We start from the raw sequence: 18,899 nt of genomic DNA on the forward strand, positions 1-18,899 counted from the left end.
ATAAATAATAAATCTATAAAACACAATGAACGGTACAGTACTTATATAACAAATAGATCTTAACAAAACAGAATAAATATGAACTATAATTTTTCTAAATCTATTATCATACTGGTATAATATGCCCTATAATGTATGTAGTTAATATTTAGCTGCTTTTTAAGTGTTGCTATGAATGATTCAAATTTTATGTATTAATTCAATTTATAAATCAGGAGTTTTTAGTCTTTAATCTTATTAATAATAATAAAATATGAATACTAAAATAAATAATTAAATAATACATTTTATTATTACAATTAAAAATAGTCAATAATATTTTTTAAAATAAATAATAAATCTAATTTAAAAAGTTTAGGAAAAAAACTTAAAATGTAAAAATGAATAATAATGATAAAAAAATTAATAATAAAATAAATAATAATTCGGTTAAAATAAATAATTAAATAATACATTTGTATCATTACAATTAAAAATAAAGTCAACAATAATTTTTAAATAAATAATAAATCTATAAAACGCACTGAACGGTGCAGTACTTTTATAACAAATAGAAAAGCTTTACAAAACATGAACTTATTATACATGAACTATAATGTTCTAAATATAATATTACACTGGTATAATATGCCCTATATAGTATATAGTATATAGTATTTAGCTGCTTTTTAAGTGTTGCTATGAATGGTTCAGATTTAATGTATAATTCAGTTTACAAATCAGGAGTTTAGGGGAAAAAAACGGGTAAAATGTAAAAAAATATTAATAATAATAAAATATGAATATTAAAATAAATAATTAAATAATACATTTGTATTATTACAATTAAAAAGTCAACAATAATTATTAAATAAATAATAAATCTATAAAACACATTGAACGGTACAGTACTAGCAAATAAATCTTAACAAAAGAATAAATAGGAATTATAATTTAATATCATACTGGTATAATATGCCCTATATAGTATATAGTATATAGTATTTAGCTGCTTTTTAAGTGTTGCTATGAATGGTTCAGATTTAATGTATAATTCAGTTTACAAATCAGGAGTTTAGGGGAAAAAAACGGGTAAAATGTAAAATGTAAAAAAATATATAATAATAATAAAATATAAATATAAAATTAAATAATTAAATAATACATTTGTATTATTACAATTAAAAATAGTCAACAATAATTATTAAATAAATAATAAATCTATAAAACACATTGAACGGTGCAGTACTAGCAAATAAATCTTAACAAAAGAATAAATAGGAATTATAATTTAATATCATACTGGTATAACATGCCCTATATAGTATATAGTTAATATTTAGCTGCATTTTAAATATTAAGTTGAGGGTCTTTTGCATGATCCTGATCATATTTGGGGCCCGTGGCATCCAATATAAAATCCTGGAGCTCCTCTAAATGAAAACAGGCGTGTGTAAAGTGCTGACATATGTATAGAAGATCTGAACACACACACAGAATGAAAACGCATGAAACATAATGACACTGATCTGAGGCCTGCGCGCATCTGCAGAGCAGCATTCACATCCTAAACACAAGTTTGCCATGAAATGCATGAGGATGCAGGGTGTGTTTGACGATCTCGTATGTCACAAAGCATGCACACATCAGCTCGTGTTAAATGCATGCGGTGAGGAGGATGCAGCGCGCGCGCGAGGTCACATTCAGCTCACGCGAGCGCGCACGAATCTCATGCATGCGGGGAAATTGAGAAATCTGATAAAACTGCGCATCCAGACACTTACCGACGGATCTGTAGCCCAGGACGGCGATCTTTCGCGATTTCGGCTGCGGCATCTTTTATTTATTCCCTACCACATCAACATCCACATGTAAGAGGCCGAAATCACATGGATTTGATGCTGTGTTGAGATTCAACGTCGTGAAGATTAAAGGAGGGGAGGATTAAACCCGTTCCGCCGAATCAAGCGAGTATTTTTGATCAATTACGAGGAAAGTCTCAGACTCTGCGTCACTGCCCACCGCAAACCTGCGTTAATTATGCAAGAATGAGCGCGGGGGATTGGCGGAGCTCGGCCTGAGGGGCGGGACGCGTCGCTGTTAATCGCACAGCGATTGGCTGAGCGGGACACAACGGTTCTAGAAGTGCGAATGCGATTGGATGACTGCGGTTGTCAATCATGAGACGCTGGATTTAACACATTCACATGCGATTTACAGGCTTGAAACGTTTAAAACGAAATGTAACCATAATATGACAACAAAATTAAAACAAAATATACACTACCGTTCAAAAGTTTGAGGTCAGTAAGACTTGTAATAGTCTTTAAAGAGTCTCTTATGCTTATCAAGGCTGCATTTATTTGATTAAAAATATAGAAAAAAAACAGTAGTATTGCAAAATGTTTTTACAATATAAAATAATGTTTTTTATTTTAACATACTTTAAAGTAGAATTTATTCCTGTGATGAAAAGCTGAATTTTTATCAGCTGTTACTCCAGTCTTAAGTGTCACATGATCCTTCAGAAATCATTCTAATATGCAGATTTATTATTAGAATGATCAATGTTGGATAATATCAACAGTTGTGCTGACAAATATTTTTTGGAACCTGTAATTTTTTTTTTTTTTTTGATTCTTTCATGAATAACAAGTTTAAAAAGTACAGTGTTTATTCAAAATATAAATATTTTATAACAATGTAAATTATTTATTATTAACTTTTAATAAACTTTTAATTATTAACTTAATGCAATACTTGGTGAATAAAAGTATTAATTACTTAAAAAAAAAAAAAAGAAACAATAAAAATGTTCTGACCCCAAACTTTTGAACGGTAGTGTATGTATAAAAAAACACACGTTTTCTATTCACTGCAGGTGAATATGGTAAAAAAAAAAAAAAAAAACTAATAGTTTTTGCCTTATCCAGTTGATTGATTACATTGATAATTGCAAACATTTTTGCATTACAAGTTTTCTAAAAAAAAAAAAATTAGGGTTAAATATGCAAATGAGGCATTATTGAATGAAATCTGCATAAATTTCTAGTACAAAAATCTAAACACTGGATGAAGTCAGTTTCATTTTTTGACATATTGTCAAATGTTCTTACAGTGGGAATTTTGTGGGAATCTCATTTAGTCATTCCATAATTCAGAAAATACTTAGAACAGACAGAAAACAATATATTTTTACAGTTTTTTGTGGGGATTAAACTTGTATAAAATCAAGCAAATTATATATGAACCAATCCCTCTGAAAAATCCTTCAGGATATAGACAAGAATAAAAATGTAAAGTTTGGTTCTTATTTTGAGAAAATGGCTTTTAAAAACATGTATTGTAATTGAAATCTATTGACACAAACAGTGTTGGGAAGGTTACTTTGGAAATGTAATAGGTTACAGATTACAAGTTACTTGATTTAAAATGTAATTTTTCAATTACTTTATTAATGTAACATTACTTTTAATTACTTTTTGATTACTTTTCTAATTTTCTAATATTTTCAACTGTTAATCATTTTGAAACATTTAAACCAGGCAGAGTTAACCTAAAACACTGATTACTGTCAGACTTTCACAATCCTTTATCACTTGAATTAAGATTATAATAAGTAAGGGATAATATACATCTTTATTTTGTGATAACAACTGGCTGAATGTACATTATCTCACTTATTACACAGCTGCTTGATGATTATTTAGATGTTTCGTGTCACAATTATTAGACATGAAACACTGATCTGAGCTGAAATATTTGAACGCAAAAGCTTCCATGAAGAAATCAGTTGCTAGAAAACAACAAGTTCAAACTAGACATTTTAGGGACACAGTGCAGTCACACCAGTTTTCTTACACAATATTTCACCACATAAATAATTAAGTATTAGTACTAGTTTGTTAGTTATCTTATAATCCATTACAATGTACAAAAAAAAAAAAAAAAAAATGGCAGCAGCTGCGTCTGTATGAAACAATAGAGTGAGTCCACGATACCAGGATGACAGAATTAAGAAATTGTCCACATAATATTGAATTAAGCTTTAATATTTTATTAATTAACCAAACGCAAAGCTTCCGCCAAGAAAAATTATGACTTAAGTTGCCCCGAATGAGCCTGAGCTGTGTAATAATTTAATTTAAAGCACAGCCACCACAAATTCAGACTTTTTTTTTTTTTTTTACTTATATTTTTGGGCTTTTTATGCCTTTTATTGTGATAGAACAGTAGAGAGATGACAGGAAAGAGCTGGAGGAGAGAGGGGAACGAGATCTGCAAAGGACCTCGAGACGGGATTCGAACTCGGGTCACCGTGAGCGCAGTTGTGCTATATGTCATAACAAGATCATAACATAAATAACATCATAACAAGATCATAACATAAATAACATCATAACAAGATCATAACATAAATAACATCATAACAATATCATAACATAAATAACATCATAACAAGAAATAGTTTAATAGCTGTGATACTGGGTTTGAAATCAAATGTTTGTATAGTTATGACAGAAAACACTAACATTTAACAGTGCCTTGGAAAAAAACAATCTTAAAAAATAAAGTTTATGCATAAACCCAAATAGGAAATAAAACTGTTATTGAATAATCATGTGTCCTATTCTGTGTCCTAAACTCCTGAAACATTGGTGTCTCATTTTAGAGAAGTCAATGCAATTTAAAAGAAGTCAATTAAATCTGTAAGTGTGTGTGAAAAAATTCAGATGTAATTCCCTTTGTAATCACTGGCATTTTTCAAAAGTAACTGTTATTTAATTACATATGGTGCATGTTTTTGCCTCTTAACCACTTTTATGATTACGTCGTCCTGTAATAAATGACATCATTTTTGTGGGTAAAACAGAAGTGCCAACATCAGTTTGTATGAGTATTATCATGGATGAATTGTCTTTAGTGATATTAATGAAACTGAAGGGACTGATTTTTACCCGAGCAGATTTATTAAAGTCAAATACTCTATGGACAGAAATACTACAGAAAAGAAATACTTCGTGAGGTTACAACACAAACCTGCTCGTTATTTTCAATTGATTAAAAAGCATAAATGTCAGTCTCTGCTGCCCTCTTCTGGACAAACAGACTTACAACGCTTTCATTTGATTTGGTGCACCGTTTGGAACGGCTATTATGGAGAAAGCAGTTCAGCAGCATCTCATTGAAAGCTATGCTGATTGGCATTTTGTTCAGTTTTCATTAAAGTGACATTTTTGAGTCAGTCAGCTGAGTTCTAAATGCAATGTGACCAATGGCTATAGAGAAAGAAAAATAGCATCATGTCAAAACTGAGCACTACAAGAACACTTTGGCTGAAGACACAAAAATAAAAGTCTTTAACATTTCGACCATTTCAAGAGTTGTGTCCCAAATGAAATACTGGCTATGCAGCATGTAGAGTATTAAAAAAATGTTTGTTTGTTTTTCAAATTTTATATTTGGTGTTTTATGCCTTTATTTAGTGTAGGTAAGACAGGAAGCGAAGTGGGAGCGAGAGAAGGGGGTGGGACTGGGAAAGGTCCACGAGCCGGGATTCGAACTCGGGACGCCCGCAGCGCAAACGAGGCTATTGGCGTCAATTTATTTATTTATTTTTCCGTCCATTTAAAAGTGTGTCATTCAGGGTTTCGATGTGCACTTTTTTTTTCTGGAATTTTCAACTCACACTATTATTATACTACAGAATGGCATAGAATAGAGTAAAAGTACGCAGATTTAAAAAATTAAAATAAAAAATCAGGTTCTTAACATCTTGTGTAATAAAATATCAGTAATATACAAGTTGATAAGCTTTTATTATTATTATTTGTACAGAATAAACAGATTATCAGTAGAGAGTGAGGCTTACAGGTTTTTTATCCTGTTTGTATCTTCTATGAATCAAGTAATAGTAATAACCAAAATTAGACATTCTGTTTTCTTTTGCTTTCCAAACAAAGAAATGTTTGTCTTACATCTCTACTGTGTATATTGTCTGACATTGACTCTACTCTCTGCTTTGGATGCTGGACATTATGGAATTAACAAGTTTCTGTTTTGCACTAGGCTAATCAGACTGCATTATGGGCAGAAAATCTCTTTATAAAAATTATATAAGGAATGAAATTATGCATCATATAGAAAAAATGGGGTGATTTCAGACACAAACTCATCTGTTAATCAAATGCATAATCAAATTCCATCATTTACGCAACATTTACTCAACATGTAACCTTTTCAGCATCTTTAATTGACGTCAGAAACTCCCCCTTTAGCTCATCCAGGTATACAGAGTCAAATACTTCCCAGTTTGCATTTGCACCCAAAAGTTCTCAAGCTGAACCAGAATATGTTGGATTTGAGAAGGATTCTGCTGGACATTGTTCTCACATAGCAATTGACATCTGGCCCAGCTCTGGGCCAAGCAAGCAGTTACACTCGGCCCAAATGCAGCAAAGAATTATGGCCACTTTAGTGGCCCAGATCTGGAAAATCATAGGGTTTTTTCCAAGACGTTGTTAGATGATCGTTTTTAACTATGCAAACATTTGATTTCAAACCCAGTATCATAGCTATTAAACTATTTCTTGTTATGATGTTATTTATGTTATGATCTTGTTATGACTTTTATCACAACTGTGCTCACGGTGACCCGAGTTAAATTCCCGTCTCAAGATCCTTTGCCGCTCCCGCTCCCCTCTTTCCTGTCATCTCTCTACTGTTCTATCACAATGAAAGGCATAAAAAGCCCAAAAATATAAGTTAAAAAAAATCTGTGCTATATGCTTGATAATCTTTCTTGGCGGAAGCTTTGCGTTTTGTTAGCTAATAAAATATTAAAGCTTGATTCAATATTATGTGAACAATTTCTTAATTCTGTCATCCTGGTATCGTGGACTTGATCTTTTGTTTTATTTATTTATTTATTTTTTTTGTACATTGTAATGGATTATAAGATAACTAACAAACTAGTACTAATACTTAATTATTTATGTGGTGAAATGTTGTGTAAGAAAACTGGTGTGACTGCACTGTGTCCCTAAAATGTCTAGTTTGAACTTGTTGTTTACTAGCAACTGATTTCTTCATGGAAGCTTTTGCATTCAAATATTTCAACTCAGATCAGTGTTTCGTGTCTAATAATTTTGACATGAAACATCTAAATAATCATCAAGCAGCTGTGTAATAAGTGAGATAATGTACATTTAGTTGTTATCGTAAAATAAAGTTGTATATTATCCCTTACTTTTAATCTTAATTCAAGTGATAAAGGATTGTGAAAGTCTGACAGTAATCAGTGTTTTAGGTTAACTCTGCCTGGTTTAAATGTTTTAAAATGATTAACAGTTGAAAATATTAGAAATTTAGAAAAGTAATCAAAAAGTAATTAAAAGTAATAAGTTATATTAATAAAGTAATTGAAAAGTTACTTATTACATTTTAAATCAAGTAACTTGTAATCTGTAACCTATTACATTTCCAAAGTAACCTTCCCAACACTGATGATAAATGAATGCATGAATGAAGAAAAAATGAGTATTAAAAAAAAACGTAAAACACAACACAAATGTACGGTTGCTCGCTTGAAGCAGCGCACACAGTTTGCTATGAAGAATGCTGAAGAGGACTGATCGTTTTTGCATAAGAAACTTCCCAGAAGAGCATCTCAACTCATCACACACAGTAATAATTCACGCAGGGCAGCAGAACCTGATTTTACCAAGTACGACATGTTTCTGGATCAACATCTTTGTTGACCCTGGAACAACATTGTGATTAACCAATCGGATTTAAAAAAATCAGCTTACAGTTTTTGTGAAGTTTAGGCTTACAATCAGTGTTTGGTGCTTGTACACCAGTGTGATTCATCTATTATTTCCTCTGATTTCCTCTGCTTACTCATGGGTAAGGTTAGGTTTAGGTGTAGGGATGTGGTCAAGATTAAATTTTTGGATTAAAATGTTGTTCCAGGGTCAACAACATATGCTGACCCAGGAACACATCTAACTCAGCAAAACCGTTTTGCTACGGTTTCCGGGTTGAAAACAGTGTACAATGGGGTTTGAGACACGTTTTCTCTTGTTTGGTGTGTGTGTTAAAAATATCAGCCCAATCAGCAACAACATGTACATAAACCATAAGAAGTAAGAAGTGGATTGTCCTTCACCTGAAATGCGAGGCAAATGTTGGATCATAATAATTAAGAACCACAGTTTCCACAAATCCCTTCACTCGATTGGGATGTTCTCTTTTATTCTGGACGCCAAGGGCAGTGGCTGTAACATTAAGCAAATTCTGCAGTATTAAACGTGTATTTATACCGATTTCAACAGGCTCCGAACATTCTTCAAAAAGAACACAAAGAATGGCCTTCTCAGCTGCCATAACTGCAGCTCTTGCGTATCAGAACAGGGTGTTCAACGCACCATTGTTTCCGTTTAATAAACGTTTTGCATCGTTTTGTCTGGGATAAATGCAGCCCTGCACAGTTGATGACATCATCAACAACCAACAATCTTATTGGTGCCGGAAAAGGGGTCAGACTAACTCACTGCTTCCTAATACTTATCTAGAATATTGTTACAGTACTTATTGGTAAAATTATTGAAACCAAAATATACTGAAGATATTTAGTCAATATCCAAAGGATTTTGAATGAATTGTATTGTCCATTTTGTTTACAAACGTATAAACATTTCCTTCACACTTGTATAATTCACAGTGCCATCTAGATTCTGTAATTTTGGTTAGATAAATGCTGTTCTTGCTGTGTAAAATCTATAAAAAAACATGCATCATGCTTATTTTTATACCTAAAGCAATGTAGATGTGGGTCAATACAGCTCCACCATGTTTAAAGTTTATGTTGCGCTCAACTCTGAAACTTGGGTATTAAAATGATCTCTGAGAGGCCGTTTGTGTTTAAGTTTTGACAAGGAAACTCATTTTTTTGATAATTCTGACAGCACATGAAAGTAGTGTACAACTAACAGGGGCAAATGTGCTAAAAGCTAAACCTTGACACTTCAAGCTTACCACTCAAGCAACCAGTATGTTCTTATACGTATCAAATAATAGTAATAGATACCAAAATGACCAATTCAGTTTCTGTTTTGACCTATGATTGGTATCCCATTTACTGTGAAACATTAGACAATACTTTTGAATGACAATGAAATGTTTAATGTTTTTGTCTGTATTGTGTAACATGGATATTATTCATGTGGCCAGAGCACTTACACTGCACACCACAAAGCCATTTTCATTATAGATACGACTGAGTAAGAGAAAGAACATTAGCCCACTAAAGAATGTTTCTATTGAACTGTAATTAAAATGAAGAAATGTGTATGTAATGCAGAGTAGCTAAAGCAAAAATTGCCAAAGAGAATCTGTATGTATTAAATGTTAAAGGTACACTCCACTTTTTTTTTTTTGAAAATAGCACTTTTTTGTTAATGGATTCAAAAGTGAAGTGTTCCTTTTAGTGTGAAGGAAGCATCAGTTTTCTACTCAGCGATGGCAGGTACAGATGGACCCAGAGGGGTGATCTGCTTCAGCTTCTCCATGATAGACTCATATTGCTCTTTCCATTCAGCTTCTGAGAGTGTGGAAGGATCAGTCTCCAGGAACTTATATGCATCCCTAGACTGAACGCTGAAGATGCCACTTGCTCTCTGACAGCATGCACCGAATGATTGCCAGTGCTAAAAGATTAAAGGCACAAAAGAATAAAATGACTCACATTGTAAAGAAGGTTATTAAAAAAATTAACTGATTAGACAGGTAGGGGTGGGCGATATGGGTAAAATATTGTATCACGATTGCTTTCAGAAATATCACGACTCACGGTTTCATCACGATTCTTTGTCATGTTAGTTTTACTATTTTGCAAGTTGTCTTGCACAATGTACAACAATAACCGTTAACTATGTAGTCTCAGTAAATCACTCAAGAAAGATAAAACACATGGCATCAAAAACAAACAAATACTCATTACCTTTCCTGCTGTTTCAATAGAGATCAGAAACTCCTCCTTAAGTTCCTCAAGGTCATCAATGAGATCCTCTCCAACAAAAGTCTTCTCTTTCAGTGAGTCCAACAGAGATCCCACTTTCTCCCAGAACTTTTTAAGCTGAATCAGAATTTGCTGAATTTGAGAAAGACATTTCTGAACCTCCTCCAGGTGAACAGGGCTGGGAATCACACCTGGACAAACATACAGCAGATTCTTATGAGAGAGGATTGTGAGCCCATTTAAGACTGTTTAAACATTAACTGGTGAACATGTAAGCAGTATGGATGTGTCCCGATATCACTTTTTTCCAGAACAAGTATAATAACGATTTATATCTTTGATAACCATTTTGTTTTGCCTGAGAGAGAACCTCCTGTATTGCATTGTATATTACTGGCTGTTTAATATGACCTCTAAACTTGGACTAGGCTAGACATGTTGCATATTATTTTTCTAGGAACAACAAAGCATAGTTTACTTTTTTGTGGTATTTTTGTGGTATGTACACTACTGTTCAAAATTTCGGGGTCAGTACATTTTTATTGTTTCTTTTTTTCTTTTTCTTTTTCTTTTTTTTAAAGAAATTAATACTTTTATTCACCAAGGATGTATTAAGTTAATAATTAAAAGTTTATTAAAAGTTAATAATAAATACTTTACATTGTTATAAAATATTTATATTTTGAATAAACACTGTACTTTTTAAACTTGTTATTCATGAAAGAATCCTGAAAAAAAAAAATTACAGGTTCTAAAAATTATTTGTCAGCACAACTGTTGATATTATCCAACATTGATCATTCTAATAATAAATCTGCTTATTACATTGATTTCTGAAAGATCATGTGACACTTAAGACTGGAGTAACAGCTGATGAAAATTCAGCTTTTCATCACAGGAATAAATTCTATTTTAAAGTATGTTAAAATAAACAACATTATTTTATATTGTAAAAACATTTTGCAATATTACTGTTTTTTTTCTATATTTTTAATCAAATAAATGCAGCCTTGATGAGCATAAGAGACTCTTTAAAGACTATTACAAGTCTTACTGACCCCAAACTTTTGAACGGTAGTGTAGTTGAGGCAATTTGTAGTGCCTGAATAATCTTAAACCCAGGAGCCCCCAGCCCACGAAAGGTTGAAGATGGCCAACTTCATCGCCATTACATGGACAAGTGTAAGCATGATTTTTTTAAAAAAATAATCTCTTTTGTGATCCCCCCAAAAAAGGTAAGGCTGCTTTAGAAACACATCAGCTTGACTAATTAATTACTGAAATTGCACAACCTCATAGACAAGTTGTGGAGGGGTAAAATACACTCCAGGCTATGAGACAGCAAATAAGTGTTACAATACATAGTTTGTGTGTTGGGGCCCCATACCTGGAATTTGCTTGGGGGCCCCAAAACACTACGTGTTAAGTCCACCTCTGAGTCAAGTAGATCTGTTTCCTAAACACTGGTTTAATACGAAAGAAAAACTCACCCAGCTGTATTTTGGAGTTGGCCACTTTCAGCTGAAGATCAGTCAGTTTGACTTGGATTGTCCAGTGTTGGTTTTGCAGACGGCACTTTTCAGAGGAGAGACGGTTCAGTTCGGAGGTCAGAGCTTTAGTTTTAGCCGCTGCGCCAGGGGCAGTTGCAGCTTCATGAATGGATTTAATAATTGCTCCAACAAATGGCACTAAAGCAGCTAGGATACTCAAACCATGACGTCTGCTAGAAACATCTCTGACGTGATTCTGCAGCTCGTTGTTTTTTTCTTCAATATTTTTCTCAATTTCCTCTATAGCTTTTATAGTTTTGTCCAGCTCGTTCTTAAGATCACCCACAGCGGTATCCAGACTCTTCATCTCCTCACTTTTTTGAGTTCTTTGTTTTTCTGTCTCTTTCTTTTCTTGAATCACATCACTGGTGCATGAAGCCACACTCCGGTTTTGTTGTTCATACCTGAAAATGGTGCATTCAAGTAAATGACTGAATACAGTGAATGGACTCATGTATATCATTACAGACATTCAGAGCTGCATTGTTTACACATTTGTGACCCTGGACAACAAAACCAAATGTAAAAATGAAAAAATAAGCTTTACATTGATGTATTGTTTGTTAGGATATGACAATATTTGGCCGAGATACAACTATTTGAAAATCTGGAATCTGATAAAAGTAAAAAATAAATAAATAAATAAATAAAAATATTGATTTTATAAAAAAATCGGCTTTAAAATTGTCCAAATGAAGTTCACAGCAATGCATATTACTAATCAAAAATTAAGTTTATATATATTTACGGTAGGAAATTTACTATTTTTTTTCACGGAACTTGATCTTTACTTAATATCCTAATGATTTTTGGCATGAAAGCAAAATCAATAAATTTGACCCATACAATGTATTGTTGGCTATTACTACAAATATACTTGTGATACTTAAGACTGGTTTTGTCGTCCAGGGTCACATGTATAAGGTGCAAAATTAAGACTTAAAATAAGATTTTAGACCTTTTTTAAGACCTTTTTTCTTGTTTTAGTATAAATCTCACAAATCTTATTACAATTAACAGCTAAAACAAGGAAAATTTGCCACATATATTCTGAAAACAAGTAAACACTTAATTTTATTCAGTTTTGCTCTTCAGTGAAATTAACGTTTCACATGTCAAAAATGATTCTGTTGCCCCCAATATTGAAATATATGTTTTCACCTATTCACCATGTCCTCAACGGCTCTAATAATGTCATCAATCCATGCTCTGGCTTTCTCCAGGTACTTCACAGCCAGAAGGGGTTTATTCTTTTCAACCGCCTTCATTAGTATTGGGAACAGTGATGAAACCAGGTTTTGACTCGTGCCGACGCACTAAAACAAAACAGCATCAAAACAGCATTTATTTATTTAATTTATTATTAATGCTAGAATAATCAAATAATAATAATAATAACAACAACAATAACAATAATAATAATAATAAACATTGCTTTAAAAATGAAAAAGAAGGCCTTTTATAGAAGCTGCTAAATATATTCAGAAAAACTTGTTGCTGTGTGCCTGTTGCTTGGTTTGTTACTCTGAATTTACCCTGCTTCACTTCCATATTAAGATAGAACGACCTTTAGGTTGTTTATATATATGTTTTTCTCAAAATTCAGTTTAACATAATCCTTTTGGGTGTCTTCCCGGACTGATTTAATAGATATAAACCTTGTGAGAACTTGACCCAGAGATTAGAGAAAGATAAATTCCAACATGTGGAACACTAGTTTTGCATCGAATGTGTCTAAGTATGTTTCAAGATATTACCAGACATCACCCACCCAGCACTCAGTTTTGGTCACCTCCCTCACTTAGACCAGAATAGCAGAATTAGTTAGACACTGTCTTACCTTCAGCAGAACGGCCTCAGAGGATCCAAACAGCATTTGTGTTTCCAGAGCTCGATCCCTCAGCAGACGCTCCAGCTTTGGGAATTGACCCAGACACAAGTAAGACAGTTGATAGAGAAGAGCCGTTCGCTCCGCAGAAGGAAGAAGCTCCTGGACGAACCCTGGACTCCATGAGGAACCAGTCATGACCACAATCTCTGAGATACAAACCAAACATTAGTAATGGTTAACAACTTCTGGGGTTCAGTCATGGATGAATGGGTCAGTAATGCTGGAAGTAAAATTTCTTGAGCTCTGGTTTAAACTTCTTTCAGTTAAAATATTTGTGTGTGAATGTGTTTAAAGCTGCAGCTGCAGTTTAAAGCTGCTCTAAAAGCTGTTATTTTAGGCAGAGTGAATCTGAAGAGCAAAGTGTCTCTCACCTTGAGAGATCCTGATTTCAGCCATAGTTTCCTGCAGAGTGTACACTTGAGAAGCCTTGTAAGGTCTCTAAAATACAACAAATGCCCTGGATGAGTTTTGTATGATGCACCCAAAATACATTGCAGCATGAAGCGCGTCACCATTGTTGAGATTCATACACTGATTCTTCATGTTTGTGTGAAACACAAATTAGCGTCTTTTCTTTAATCCTTGAAAATACATGATTCAAATTCTGCTGGATTTCAGTCCGTAGAAGCATTGCATTGCACCACAGGTTAGACTCAAAGAAAAGAAAAAAATACATGATGACATCTGAACTATCAACATGTTGCTAACATCATCTGATGACAATTTCTCTTGCTGTTTTTGCTATAATAAACATAAAGTAACTAAAGAAAAACATCTGAAAGTAAATTCACGTCTGTACAGTAGTATGCAGAATAAGGAAATGCAAAAACTCTGAAAATATCTTGAGTAATTTTTGCTTATTTAATACATAAAGGATATTTGTACGATTTTACATATCTAACTATTGCAGGTTTGTGTCACATTCTGAGCTGCATTTCACTGTTCCTATTCATTTAGTAGAAATACCGAATCTGTATTTTATAATTTAATCTATTTATTATTATTATTTATTTATTTATTTTGTGCGTGTTTGTGTGTGTGAGATGAATTAATGCATGTTCATATTTATTCTAAAACTAAAGTAAGTTGTCAGTCAAATGGGAAAAAAAGTAACTGGTGTTACTAACTTAAAAAATTAAATAACTCCGGGTTTTTTTTGTAAATTAAAAAGTAACGTGTGATTTTACTTGCATTACTTGTAATATGTAATACCTCCAACACTGTATGCAAATATAATATTGTAATAATGAATTTAATAATTGAGTTTGCAAATTTTGGAACTGATTAGAAAAGTACTGTACTTTCTGATACTTAACAAAATCTGTATTGTATATATCCTTACATATCCCTGCATATATGTCTTACATGAAAAAATATCATAAACTAATTCAATCCTGAAAGAAAAGTTGGATACTCACATATTTTGTGTTGGGTTTCCTTGTCCAAATTCCCTGCACTTCAGCCAAATATATAGCCAACAGCATGACACATTTTAAAGCACGTGATTCAGAAGAATTTCTCTCGAACTCCGGGCACTGCCCCAAAATAAATAAAATAATTGCATAAAATAAAAAAATAAAAAAGTCTTCAAGTGATCTGATTTAAGAATTCTCCTAAGAAAATAACCCTTAATAACTGTGCTGCAAAAACAGACCCATTAAACCAACGGACAGTAGGCTGCCTGCTCATTTTAAATATCTGACATCATTTATATTGGAGATGTTTTTTTTTCTTCTTAAGGTTGTGTTTAAGACATAAATTAAGAAGAAAATAATCCTCTTAAAATCATAGTAAATAAAACTTGTTTTAAATCTCCAAATGTATCTCAAACCAAGTGTTATTACATAACACTGCCTACATCTAATACATACACTACCGTTCAAAAGTTTGGGGTCAGTAAGACTTGTAATAGTCTTTAAAGAGTCTCTTATGCTCATCAAGGCTGCATTTATTTGATTAAAAATATAGAAAAAAACAGTAATATTGCAAAATGTTTTTACAATATAAAATAATGTTTTTTATTTTAACATACTTTAAAATATAATTTATTCCTGTGATGAAAAGCTGAATTTTTATCAGCTGTTACTCCAGTCTTAAGTGTCACATGATCCTTCAGAAATCATTCTAATATGTGGATTTATTATTAGAATGATCAATGTTGGATAATATCAACAGTTGTGCTGACAAATATTTTTTGGAACCTGTGACTTTTTTTTTCAGGATTCTTTCATGAATAACAAGTTTAAAAAGGATTTAAGTGTGTATTCAAAATATAAATATTTTATAACAATGTAAATTATTTATTATTAACTTTTAATAAATTTTTAATTATTAACTTAATACATCCTTGGTGAATAAAAGTATTAATTTCTTAAAAAAAAAAGAAAAAAAAATAAACAATAAAAATGTACTGACCCCAAACTTTTGTACGGTAGTGTATGTTTTACTCTCCCTTATGAAGGCTTACGCCAAAATGTGCAGGAGAGTTCTCTTAACATTTTTTAATGTAACCATGTGACAGTAAAGGCTTTTTTAAATTAGTGCATGCGCACAGAACAGTGACAGGACGAGTGGCAGCTGCCGGTTTCATAATCCATAATAGGGGCACTTTAAAAACTAAATAAGGTTATGTAAGGTAATCTCTGTACCTCATACAAAATGACCCGACATGTATAATCACATATAACCCACATGGAAAAATAATATTTCCTTTACAAAGGTCAAATACACATTGGTTTTCTTAAGAAGTTAAGAAATTTCTTACGAAAAATTCCAAGTTTGTGTTCCTACCTGCAATTCTTGAGCAATTTTACCAAACATGTTTTCGTAAGGAGAAAATAACAGGATTTGGCATTATTTGACTGATGGTGGTTCAGATGGCTCAAAGATTAACTTGAGATTAACTGCCTGCAGATTACCATGATATTTATGATAAGCATGCACAAGGTTTTCATTTTGTTTGCCTTTATACTGCATGTACAGTGTATTTTAGATAGTTCTGTTTAAGATGGAGTGGTTGCATTTATGTTAGTGCTGGGCATTTTGACCAAAAAGCTATAGTTAAACAGAAATGTCCCTTGCATGTGGTCCTCCAAGTAAATAGTGATTAGTCATTTTCTTTACTGGTGAAACTGCAGCAGGCCCTTCATCCCTGGAGAACTGCCCTGCATCAGGCTTGGATTGAAAATCTGTAGAATGATGTAAAACACTGACAGACATTATGTGATCTTTGCATTAATACAGAAGAATACAAAGATAATTTGTGACAGATACACAGTTATCCAGTGATGCAGTTGCTCAACCAAGCTACTGTGCATGGGTACCGTGATCAGTGTACACTGCCCTCTAAAAGTTTGGAAACACCCCTGGCAAAGTGTGGTTTTTGACAATATCAGCATAAATCCTTATCATTGGTGCAAATACATTAACGTAATTTGAGATTATCATTGAAGACCAGCAATAATAATTCTGATGACATAATAATGGCAATATATACATGTCAAAGTCAGACATGCCCCTTTGCCAGCTGTGATGTCTGGTTACTGGTTTAAACTTGGCCCAGGTTTTAAAAGATTTTTGGGTCGGCACACCTTAACTGATTGCCATTTAGCTTTAGAATACAATGAATTTAGGCCCAGATTATGCAGAGCTGTAGTAGCTGCTAATGGTGGATTTCAGGTTGTTGTATATGTATAAACAGTTTATGTAATAAAATATGTTTTCATCGTTTGTGTTGTCCCTTATCAGTGCAAAATGATCACAAATTAAAAAGGATTCATGCCAATATTGTCCAAAACCCACATTTCTAGGGAATTTCCAAAATTTTGGCCGGCAGTGTATGTCGTTAAAGATGTCAAACTGTATGTACTGTATGTAAGTGTTTTGTGGGTCTGAGTGGTTGAGATTAGTATTATGTGTGTTTTATGTAGTATTATGCAAAAATTGCACACTGATTCAGCATTCACTTTACTGAATCATCTGATATCTATCTAAACATGTATACATGTATGTATTTGTACACACACACACACATATACAGGTGCTGGTCATATAATTAGAATATCTTCAACAAGTTGATTTATTTCACTAATTCCATTCAAGAAGTGAAACTTGTATAATGTATACATTCATTCCACACAGACTGATATATTTCAAGTGTTTATTTCTTTTCATTTTGATGATTATAACTGACAACTAATGAAAACCCCAAATTCAGTATCTCAGAAAATTAGAATATTGTGAAAAGGTTCAGTATTGAAGACACCTGGTGCCACACTCTAATCAGCTAATGAACTCAAAACACCTGCAAAGGCCTTTAAATGGTCTCTCAGTCTAGATCTGTAGGCGACACAATCATGAGGAAGATGCTGATTTGACATTTGTCCAAAAGACGACCATTGACACCTTGCACAAGGAGGGCAAGACACAAAGGGTCATTGCGAAGGAGGCTGCTGTTCACAGAGTTCTGTGTCCAAGCACATTAATAGAGAGGCCAAGGGAAGGAAAAGATGTGGTAGAAAAAATGTACAAGCAATAGGGATAATCGCACCGTGGAGAGAATTGTGAAACAAAACCCATTTAAAAATGTGGGGGAGATTCACAAAGAGTGGACTGCAGCTGGAGTCAGTGCTTCAAGAACCACTACACACAGACGTCTGCAAGACATGGGTTTCAGCTGTCGCATTCCTTGTGTCAAGCCACTCTTGAACAACAGACGGCGTCAGAAGCGTCTCGTCTGGGCTAAAGACAAAAAGGACTGGACTGCTGCTGAGTGGTCCAAAGTTATGTTCGCTGATGAAAGTAAATTTTGCATTTCCTTTGGAAATCAGGGTCCCAGAGTCTGGAGGAAGAGAGGAGAGGCACAGAATCCACGTTGCTTGAGGTCCAGTGTAAAGTTTCCACGGTCAGTGATGGTTTGGGGTGCCGTGTCATCTGCTGGTGTTGGTCCACTGTGTTTTCTGAGGTCCAAGGTCAACGCAGCTGTATACCAGGATGTTTTAGAGCACTTCATGCTTCCTGCTGTTGACCAACTTTATGGAGATGCAGATTTCATTTTCCAACAGGACTTGACACCTGCACACAGTGCCAAAGCTACCAGTACCTGGTTTAAGGACCATGGTATCCCTGTTCTTAATTGGCCATAGAAAATCTATGGGGTATTGTGAAGAGGAAGATGCGATATGCCAGACCCAACAATGCAGAAGAGCTGAAGGCCACTATCAGAGCAACCTGGGCTCTCATAACACCTGAGCAGTGCCACAGACTGATCGACTCCATTGCTGCAGTAATTCAGGCAAAAGGAGCCCCGACTAAGTATTGAGTGCTGTACATGCTCATACTTTTCATGTTCATACTTTTCAGTTGGACAAGATTTCTAAAAATCCTTTCTTTGTATTGGCCTTAATTAATATTCTAATTTTCTGAGATACTGAATTTGGGGTTTTCATTAGTTGTCAGT

At 33.5% G+C, this 18,899-nt stretch overlaps 2 protein-coding genes across 2 annotated transcripts in view; both read right to left on the reverse strand.

Annotated features, from left to right (window-relative positions):
- rheb (Ras homolog, mTORC1 binding) overlaps positions 1-2,024 on the reverse strand; it is a 24,141-nt gene extending 22,117 nt beyond the window's left edge. Inside the window, exon 1 of the mRNA XM_051104569.1 lies at positions 1,764-2,024. Coding sequence (XP_050960526.1) covers positions 1,764-1,815 — 52 coding nt within the window. The 5' untranslated portion in view covers positions 1,816-2,024. The remainder of the gene's footprint in view (positions 1-1,763) is intronic.
- Positions 2,025-9,147: 7,123 nt separating this feature from the next.
- LOC127161839 (uncharacterized) lies at positions 9,148-14,963 on the reverse strand. The gene is made up of 7 exons (XM_051104594.1): positions 14,860-14,963; positions 13,813-13,879; positions 13,391-13,587; positions 12,712-12,866; positions 11,491-11,954; positions 9,983-10,191; positions 9,148-9,689 (listed from the first exon to the last, which is right to left on the reverse strand). The coding sequence occupies exons 1-7, from the start codon at positions 14,923-14,925 to the stop codon at positions 9,492-9,494; spliced, it is 1,356 nt and encodes a 451-aa protein (XP_050960551.1). The 5' UTR covers positions 14,926-14,963; the 3' UTR covers positions 9,148-9,491.
- Positions 14,964-18,899: the final 3,936 nt, after the last annotated feature.

This window comes from Labeo rohita, unplaced genomic scaffold (genome assembly GCF_022985175.1).
Source record: "Labeo rohita strain BAU-BD-2019 unplaced genomic scaffold, IGBB_LRoh.1.0 scaffold_75, whole genome shotgun sequence".
In the NCBI taxonomy this organism is placed as follows: Eukaryota; Metazoa; Chordata; class Actinopteri; order Cypriniformes; family Cyprinidae; genus Labeo; species Labeo rohita.